Source organism: Propithecus coquereli, unplaced genomic scaffold (assembly GCF_000956105.1).
Source record: "Propithecus coquereli isolate 6110/MARCELLA unplaced genomic scaffold, Pcoq_1.0 Scaffold371, whole genome shotgun sequence".
Taxonomy (NCBI): domain Eukaryota; kingdom Metazoa; phylum Chordata; class Mammalia; order Primates; family Indriidae; genus Propithecus; species Propithecus coquereli.
In genome coordinates, this window is record NW_012149408.1 from 2,429,950 (window position 1) to 2,440,214 (window position 10,265).

Here is a 10,265-nt window from a genome sequence, read left to right on the forward strand (position 1 = left end):
GGCGGCGGGCGCCAGGGCGGGGCCGGGCCCCGCGGTGGCGGCGGCCGCGGCGGCCGGCAGCCTGGTGCCCGCGGCGCGCCAGCAGCACTGCACGCAGGTGCGCAGCCGGCGGCTCATGAAGGAGCTGCAGGACATCGCGCGCCTCAGCGACCGCTTCATCTCCGTGGAGCTGGTGGACGAGAGCCTCTTCGACTGGAACGTGAAGCTGCACCAGGTGGACAAGGACTCGGTGCTGTGGCAGGACATGAAGGAGACCAACACCGAGTTCATCCTGCTCAACCTCACCTTCCCCGACAACTTCCCCTTCTCGCCGCCCTTCATGCGGGTGCTCAGCCCGCGCCTGGAGAACGGCTACGTGCTGGACGGCGGCGCCATCTGCATGGAGCTGCTCACGCCGCGCGGCTGGTCCAGCGCCTACACCGTGGAGGCCGTCATGCGCCAGTTCGCCGCCAGCCTGGTCAAGGGCCAGGTAAGCCCGCGGGCGCTGGGGGGCGCGGGGCGCACCGGCCGAGGTGGGGGCGAGAGCGAGGGCTGCCCAGCCACCCCAGCCTTCTCGCCCGGCCGGGCTCTGTCGGCACAGCCTCCGTCGGGGAGGTGCTCCCGGGCGCCTCCGCTGCTCTTCCCTGAGCGTGTCCGTCCTGTCCCCCCCCTCCCTCCTGTCGCTGCTAGTGTCTCTGGTCTCTCTGGCTCGTCCATTCCCTCCCTATCTCTCATCAAGTCTCTCTCTCACTCCCCCTCCTCTCCTCTCCCACTCCCATACGCTCCCCTCCCTTCGCCTTTCTCGTGGACCCCTTCTCCCCTTCACTCCGCCCTGCCTCCCTTCCCTCTCCCCCCTGCCTCCCTTCCCTCTCCCCCCACCCCTTTTCCTTCTTCCTTCCCCACAGTCCTGTCTTCCCGCTCTTCTCTCCCCCTTGTCGGTTTCTCAGTCTCCTGGCCCTGTAATCTCTATAAAGGTGGGAACTTTTTGTGGAGCCCGGAATCTAAGTGTCCAACCCAGCTTGTCCCCCGCCCCACCCCAGAAGGGTGTCCTGCACAGACAGCTGGGGGAGGGTCTGCAGGTGGGTGCCCCAGAGGCCGCTGCCTGCTGGTGGAGGGCTCCCTGGCTTCCCTCTTCTCAGCAACATCTCCTGGAAAGGTGAAGATTTTCCTCCTGAGAAATCTCTCTAGGGAGTCAGAGGTGTGGTTTGAGTGCTTCCTTAAGTGACAAGACCAGACTCCATCGAGGAAATGCTGTTCTCCCTGGTGGGCACCCCTTCCTGCCTGGTACCAGCCCTTGCCCAGGACCACCACCTCCGGGCTAGATGTTGCAGCCTCAGTCTCTCTCAGATCTTGTTTCTTCCTTTTGTTTCCTCACCCCACCCCCAGCAGTTAAATCCTTTATCAGGCTTAAAGATTTTAATGAAATTCTGAAATAGGGGCGAGCAGGTCACATGTCTCCTCACCTATTGCACCAGATGGCAGCTTTACCGCAAGGAAACCCCAGAGGACTTGAGAGCCAGGCGGCAGGGAGTCTTCTGAGACAGGGCCACTGGCTGCGGCCAAGGCATGGTGGTGCCGTCTGCCCCGTCACACGCTCTTGACCATGTTCGAGTTCTCTGGGCTGTCCCCAAATCACTATTAAACATTATTTAATAAAATCGTATTGTTATATGGGTGTCTTAGATTTACGAAAAATCATTGTTTTCTTTAAAAGACCCTGAATGACCTCAGCTTGATCTTTCCCCAGGCAGCCTATCGGAAGCCCCTGTCTCTGTCCCCTTCCCTGCAGGATCTTTCACAGGAATCAAATAAGGCTTGTTCTGCCAATTTCACTAGAGGTGGAACCCCTGGGATTCCAAACAAATAGCATCCTAACTCCAGCAGAGAACGGCACTTAATTCTTGAGCCTTCCTGCTAGTCTCATCTTTTCTAGGGTTTAAGTCCTGCATATTTCTTGAGCTGGGAATAGTCTGCCTGCAATGGCTCTAGAAAAACGTCTTCAGCTGAGAAAGGTTGCGTGCTTTAACATCAGAGGTTCATCCCTCATCCTACAGTTCCGTGTTGGCTCGGATGCAAGGTGCATGTGGTTGAATACAAGCCACCGGGTGGGGGAGGGGAGCAATTTCAGTTTGTTTTTCAAACAGGATTTGTACAAATGGTGTGGAAGAATATTCCACAGAAATGCCTCTGCTGTTTGTTTCTGAAATCATTGCTAATCGGAACTCTTTGGAACAGTCTGTTTCTGTTTTTCATTCTTCACAGTGAAGATGACTTTGGGGATCAGGGAAGAGGAATGTCGTGTTGCCTTATAGATTCACAGCATCAGAACATTTTTGACTTGGAAGAGATATTAGAGGTCATCTGGACCACACTATTTTAAAAGATGCAAGAAAATAAAGCTTTCTGATGAGAAATGAGGAAGGTTTAAAAAAAAAAAGAGAGAGAGGTCAGGAAATTAAACGTTTTCCATTTTTATATGAATGCCATAATAATAATAGTTCCACTGGTGCCCTTATACATCTATTAAAATAGACAGGTCCTTGTGTGTATATTCCTTTTCTTTGTAATCAAACTTGAGAGGCTTGCATACAGTTTGCAAGTTAGAGACTTCATTATTGTAAACAATTATACACGTTTTTATTTCTTAATTTGATAAAATTATAATTGAATTCAATGCCCTCCACCCAGGATATTGTGTTATATTATCTATACAGTATTAGAAATGAAGGTAAAAACTCAGCACTTTTTAAAATCCAGTTCAGTTTCTTTCATTTTCTGTGCTGGTTCCAACACACAGCTCTCTGAGAGAGTAATGTACGGTACACATAAAATATTCAAATGCAGTGAAAGAACTGAAGGAATGAATAGTCATTAATGTTTTAGGATTCTGTGCATGGAAGAATTCTGCTAGTGTTTCAGGTAACCTGAGCATTACTGGGCCTTGGCACACTTTTATGAATTCACTACTTACAGGTCGTTCAGACCCCATACAGTAGTTACCAAATTATTTCCATAGTTAAAGGTAATATGCTTTGGGAAAGCAATCAAAATACCTGATTATGTATTCAAAGAGAACTGGGACTGCTACAAAAACCAATGATTACTTTAAAGGAAAGAGCTGTTATGTTCCAGTTATGTTCCTCCGTTTGGGGTTTCTCATTTAGGACTCATTTTCTTAAGCTACAAAGTTAGAAAAGGCTGGTTTGCGTCTTTCATAGAGGAAAACATTCACTGCTCAGCTTTACTTTCTGAACTGAGGATATACTGTCCCTATACCTTTAGAGAAATCAGGAGCTTCATGCGTAATATTATAAAAAAATCTGCTTAAAAATTTTGTGTAAAAAATAAAAAGTTTGGGTTTATGACATGATATGATAAATTCAGTCATTTCATGAGGCTTTTACCTGACTGAATATCTGGCCCATGTTATCAAAATCTCTTGCATCTTGCTTTATGAATGGTAGTTGTTTTAAATTAAATTAATATAGAAGTTTCTTATATGATACAGTCTATGTAGAAATAGTGACATTTGTCCATTATTAAACCCTCTTTTGACTAAATAGAGACATTTTAGGTAACCCTTTTAGTTCTCTACAAATCGGATCAAAAATTTCTGTACTTTTAAAATGAACTCATGAAAATGCTAAAAGTATACTTCTAGATAATTATGTGCCTCCTTTATCGTTTACTCAACCAAAGAACACAATCCATCGCTCCTGTGTCGGAGTTTTGACATTCCAAAGCTGTAAGGTTTTGATCTGAAACCGAAGTAGACTGCAATGCCAGCACAGTGCTTGCACCTGGTAGACAGCTTGACCTACAAACACTGCATTTTCAGATTCTGGAAACCTAAACAAACTAGCACTGGGGTTGGAGGGCCCTGGCTGTGGAGGGCCTTGGAATTCCCTGGCTTCTACTCCAGGCTCAGAGCACGAGACACTGGCATGACTGGCGGGGACCCTGTTCTTGCAGCTGTGTGAGCAGCAAAGTCCCAGAAAACCAACTGATATGCACTGACTCAGGTTCTACTTTCGCTTCGGCTCACCTCCTGAGCGACCCCTTTTTAATTAATTAGACATCGCCAGGAGCAGGGAACCAGATGGCAGTTGAATGAGAGTTCCTCACTCCTCACCTGTCCCCTCAGAGCCAACAATATGATTCGTCATGAAAACAACGTTAATAATGATAGCAGCAGCGAACATTTCCCATTTGCTTGTGCCAAACTCCAGACAGCTAAGAAGGTAGGATTTAGGGACCCTTCTTGGTTCCCCTCTTTTGATGGTCATTGTACAGGTGAGGAAACCATGGCTCCACAAAATCGAGTGGAGCAAAGACAGCTTCATGCAGCTTCACGTGGTCGTAAAAGCTGATGAGTGGCAAGGCTCTGGAAACTGGTCAGCAGTGTGAAAGCTGTCAGGCATGGCAAAGTCAAGGCGGGCACCATCAAAGCACCTTCCTGTTTCCAGGCGGTCGTTTATTAATTGTGACCTTTGAGATGATCGTTTATGTCCACAGAGAAAAGATACACAGCCAGCCCTCAGCAGAAGATTCTCAGAACATCAGGACTAAAACATCCTCCAGTCTAAGTATTTGGATTAAAAATTGGTAAGCAATTCCAGAACACTTTTGTGTGCCTAATGGTGCTAGTTTCTGGGATTTTTTTTAAACAAAGGATACTGGCAGATGCCATTTGTATGAGCATGGTGAAATCATGAAGGCTCTGCAGCTCAGCTTTATTCAGTGATATCACGCATCACTGAAGATCCACTTTAGGGCTTAAAGGGGTCTACGCCACGGCGTCACTGAGAAGCGCAAGTGCGTGCACACGCGCAGACGTAAGTGAAGCCCATCTTCAGAACCTCTTCCAAAGTGCTAGGCCTAGAAACAGCATTTCACTTATGACTGTAAATGTGCCAGGTCTCATCAGAAAGAAGGGCAAAGATGAACAGCCCTTTGGGCTCCTGAAATCTTGGGCTTTCAACGTACTGGAGCTGACAGAATTTTCAAAGCCCTGTGTTTTGTTGCTAGGGCTGCCATCACAGAGTACCTGGAAGTCCAAGATCAAGGTGTTGGCAGGGCTGGTTTCTGTAGATGGCTGTCTCCTCCTCCCTGTGTCCTCACGTGGCCGTCCCTCTGTGTGTGTCTGTGTCCTAATCTCTTCCTTTAAGGACACCGTCCTAGCGGATCAGGGCCCGCCCTCATGTCCTCATGTTAACTGGATTATCTCTTAAAGACCCCATCTCCAAACAAGGTCACGTTCTGAGATACTGAGGGTTTGGGGTCCAGCATGTAGCTTGGGGTGGAGGAGACACATTTCAGCCTCTAGGTGCCCAACAGGAATATATTACCAGTTCCACATCCTGTGTCTCCAGCGAGTGTTCCTGGTTTGAAAAGAATCGTAGATAAAGGGAGGCACAGGATGGCAAATCTTGGGTAGCGCCGTCTGATTCGTCCAGAGAGATGTGGATTTGGGGTAGTGCTCCTAGGAGTCACAGTGTAGGGGACAGAGATAATTACCACCAGTGATCATGCCATAGCTGGAGGTATTGATAGGTTGGACTGTTCGGAGAAAAAATGCTACTTGTTCTTCTATCGAGTAGGGCAGGCAGGAGGACACAGACAGGACTGTGCATCCTAAAAATAGCCCTGCTGCAAGTGGAGCTGGGCAGCCCTGGCGTGCGCCCCGCCCGGGGTTCTTCGGACAGTCCGTGACCAGAGCCACTTACTTACCCTGAGGCTTTGAGAAGAGCGTGAAAATGCATTTTTGTATACTTTTCTGATTTACCTTAAGTGATGGAGAGATTCGTTTTTCCTCATAAGGACAACATAGGTTTGTAGCTGTTTTTCAATGGAACACGCCCACGTGGACACTCAGCGGAAGTTTGTGAAAAGGGCTGACAGCCACGCCCCACATCTCCTGTCTCTCCCCAGGAACAGACTCACCTGGGCTCAGGCGGCCTCACAGAAATGGGTTTCATATTTTTTAAAAAAAGCCATTAATTGTGGGTCCTCTGAGCCATATTTCACATCTCCCAGAATCATAGTTTTGTGCCACCTCGGACTGTCAAGGAGGCCATGGGGAGAGGCGCAGAGGATGGCCAGACACCAGCATTAGTACTTTCCCCTTTGCTGGTGGTTCCCGGTTAGATGCCCTGGGGCGCGGGGTAAATTATTCCAGTGCCAGAGCCCTCCCCTCACGTTCAGACTGCACAGTCTGGGCTCAGGCCCTGGCTGGTTGGAAAAGCTCCTACCCCATGATTGGAATGGGCAGCGGGGTTGGAAAAGCCGCCCGACACTAGTCACGGTCCACATTCTCCCTCTGCAGCCACCTGCCCACACAGCCTCCCCCACCAGCACCCACAGCAGGGAGCTGCAGGGCTGGGGTGAATGAGATCCCCTGACCTCCCTACCCCAGTGTCCTAGGTCAACCCTGACTCAGACCCCGTCAAAGTTCGACTTTTGTAGAGAAGGCCATTCCTCCCTGGACCACTTGCATAGATCAAGTGGGCTTATAAACCCTGAAAACGAAAGGAAAATACTCAAGACAATTCAGTCAACCCTCCATTAGACACAGCCGCAGAGGGCTGGGGTGGGTGGACTCTACAGAACTGTGGATGATTAACGAATTAATGCTGCATGTTTCCAAGCACCTATGTGCTATGGACCAGGAAATTGCTAGGCATACAGTGGTGGGTAAGATGCACATAAAGTGTCTGCCCCAGAGAACTCAGCTCCTAGTGGGGATAACGCAAAACCTATCCACATTTGCCTTTGACATGCTAGGCAGCTTCGCAATTACATTGTGGTTAATATCTGGGAAATATCGATGGACCTGGCAATGGACAGTAGCCTGGGTGTGCTCTGGGGACTGGGGCAAGGTGGGGTCCTAGGGTCGACAGGGTCTTTAAAAATTCTGGGTGACGTTCTCAGAGGGATTGCTCTACTTAAGGGTTGCCAAGTGTTGACACTGACACTGGGTGTTAACCACTCGATGTCTTTCTGAACATTGTTTCATCGCTAATAAATGGAAGATCAGACATTTCCCAGAACTCACCAAGAAGTTGTTGTGTGGCAAAAATATTTCCAGTGATATCCACACTTTCCTACTCAGTAAGTCGGCAAGCTAAGGTTTAATTGTTCAGTTATTTCTTCATTGTTATATACATCATTCATACATTCATTCAGCACCCATTTGCTGAGGGTCTGCCGTGATTTGGGCACTATAGTAACATCACCCTTGGCGTTCTCCTGGCGACCTTTCTCCATTCTGCATCTCATTCCTGGCAGTCCCCTGGACTTCTCCCTGCACCACTAATCCAACGAGGCTGGGAGGAAACTAGCTAAGTGGGAGGACCAAGGACACCAGACTGAGAAAGTCGGGTGGAAGCAGATTTGGGACCAGCCAGGTGGCAGAGGATTGGGAAAGGAGGGCAGGTGTGTCTGCAGAGCTTTCCGGAACTTGCCCTGAGCCCAGCAGGTCTGGCATAGTCAGGGAGCCTGCACTCCCCAAGGCTCTTCCCTTCCTGTTCCCCAGCCCTAGACATTCCCTCCAGCCCTGCTCCTGCCCAGCAGGATGCTTGTATTCCTGCAGTACCCCATCCCACCTCTCCGTCCCCTTTCGTCCTCCCTGCTGCCACCGCATGGGCCCTCTAAAATGCAGACTTGGCTTTCTCACACCTTGCTATGAGCCTTGCGGAATAGAGCCCAACGTCCACGCACTGCCCACCCATGGTGACGCTCCTCCATCCGCCTGGCACCACTGAGCCCCTCTCCCACCAGCCCCTCCTGTCTGCAGAGCCCCTGCACTCCAGCTGGGCTCCTGGCCCTCCTTCAAAACCCTGCCCAGACACCCCAACTGCTGTGCAAATGGCACCTCAACTGCTCCTCCAATACAGTGATGACTTCCTCCTCTGAGCCCCCTCTGCATTGTCTGGAAAATGCTCGTTTCTGTGCATATCCTGCTAGACTGTGTTTACATATTTACAACCGCGTCTCCCCTTCTCCAGCACCTTGTGTGCACCAGTGTGTTTGTTGTGAGATTTGCTTACCTGAGCAGACACCCATCCCCTTTGAGTTGCTCCTTTTTGCAGCACAATATAAAAATTGGAAACGTATCAGATGCTTACTGTGGACCAGAGTGTGTTATGTGAATCATTTGATTAAATCCTTGCTACAGCCCATGAGGTGGGTGCTGTTGTTATTCCCATTTTACAAAAGTGGAAACTGAGGTTCACTGAGGTTGAATCATTTGCCAGAGCCACATGGCTGGTTAGGAGCAGAGCTGAGCTGTGCAGTCTAGTGCTGGCATCACCTGGTTCTGACAAAACCATCTGGTTAGCAAGTAGAAGCCACTGCAGCCAAGTACCTCATGTACGTGAGGATACGTGAGGATGTTAGGAGTTCCTTTGCAGTTTTGCTGTCGTGGTCTTGGTGCAATACTCAGAATGCACCCACAAGGGGACGAATGGTGCACCCAACAAGTCTGACATGTGGTATGAAATTATCAGCAAAGTTGGACAAATATATTGGTCCAAAGTCACCATAAGCTTATTGTATCAATTGTGAAAAATGAAAATTTGTTAATTCTTTCAAACTGTAGGAGAAAGATAATTATTGCTATTTTATTTCTTCTATACACAAAAGAGAAAGGCATTATAGAGATTCTGAAAATACCTCAAGAAATGCTTTTTGAACATAATCATTACATTGATAGAATCACTCATATTAAAGCAATTACTACTTTAAAGTAATTTCTCTAAAATAAAACTAACTCTCCATCACGATATTTGGCAAGCATTCCCAAGATTTTTTATTGAGTTCTTTGATGAGGCAGATAAGGAAATACTATCTCATAATGGATCAGATTACACTCACAGTTGAAGTGTACTCAGCTCACTTGGGAATTGAAGGGAAAATTTCCAGAATAATATTATAAGGGTACTTTGCATTTTTTGATCTTAAAGATCAGACATTTCTAAAAATCAGAATACAGAGTTACAGAATTTGTTATATATATGTTCTAGTAAAAAGCAGCTATTAATATTTTATGAATTTGGACATTTTGTGCACAAAATTATTGAAACAATTATTTTTGCCTTACAGAAACATATGTATTAGGACAAATTTTGAGTGTCTGTCTGGGTGCCCACGTTATTTCCTGAGAGGTGTCAGTCAAGAATTGGATATAATTGTGCCAAGTAAACATTAATTGCTGTAAAAATTAATTCGTTCTGGGATCCTTCCGGATTAGTGACATACCCTACTCAACTCTGCTTCCCAGATAAAGAAAAGTAAGACTATTATTGTGGCAACTTAACAGGAATTGAATTTGTTACAAGCTTAAATTAACTGTAACTAGTTGAATATTATAAGCTTTCAAAAAGTAACTTTTTCAAAGTCATCAAAATATTAAATGAATCACAATTTCTTTAACCTTGCTTTGCGCAAGGGGGCTGTTCTGCATCAGAGCTGACCCCGCAGCTCCTTGTGCGTCTGTCGGGCCCCCAGGGTGGGTGCGAGTCCCCCACTCCAGGTTGGCCTGGGAACACACAGCACAGCAAAGCCAGCAGCCTCCCGCACTGGGCCCGGGTAGAGTCCTCCAGGGGCTGCACCTTCGTCCCACGTGAATGATGCCCAAATCTAGTGCAGGTGAGCTGCAGAGGGTGCTGGCGGCTGACGCCACCCTTCAGAGACCTGCTCCTTGATCTCTTTTATAATGTACATCACGACACACCATTATCTTAGAGAACCTATACAGGACCTTTCTCTAACTGGACAGCTCAGCAGTGAAATTTTCTAAAGCTTAAAGGACATTATTATAATTCATAAATAAACTGATCTAATAAAAAGTGAATTGAACACTACTGAATTGAATTAGGGTGATTATTTTATCGGTAATCTCATTTAAAAGGGGATCCTGGCATCTGCCTTTTCATAAATGAGAGTGATGGAGGTCTCTTGCTGGTTATTCCTGAAGGCCAGTCCGAGAGAAAGGGAGACCGAGGGAGCCCCACAAGGCCACCTGGAGAACTGCATGGCCTCAAGGCATCTGGGACCCCTGCGGACCCCTCCTCAGAATAATGTCTTTAATTGCACAAAATAAAACACATAGGATCTCAAATGAAAACAATTATACGTAAACACAGTTATCACAACATTTTTTTTAATGTGATGAACTAAAATATGAAATAAAACAGCACTTTATTCACATATTAAATATCAAGATCTGGAGGAAAGTCTAAGAACTCTCCTCATCTAACAGTAATGAGCCTCAATGACATTTCAAA

At 47.3% G+C, this 10,265-nt stretch overlaps 1 protein-coding gene across 1 annotated transcript in view; it reads left to right on the plus strand.

The window, feature by feature from the left end:
- UBE2QL1 (ubiquitin-conjugating enzyme E2Q family-like 1) overlaps positions 1–10,265 on the plus strand; it is a 33,724-nt gene that overhangs the window by 302 nt on the left and 23,157 nt on the right. The window contains exon 2 of the mRNA XM_012651850.1: positions 3–469. Coding sequence (XP_012507304.1) covers positions 3–469 — 467 coding nt within the window. The remainder of the gene's footprint in view (positions 1–2; positions 470–10,265) is intronic.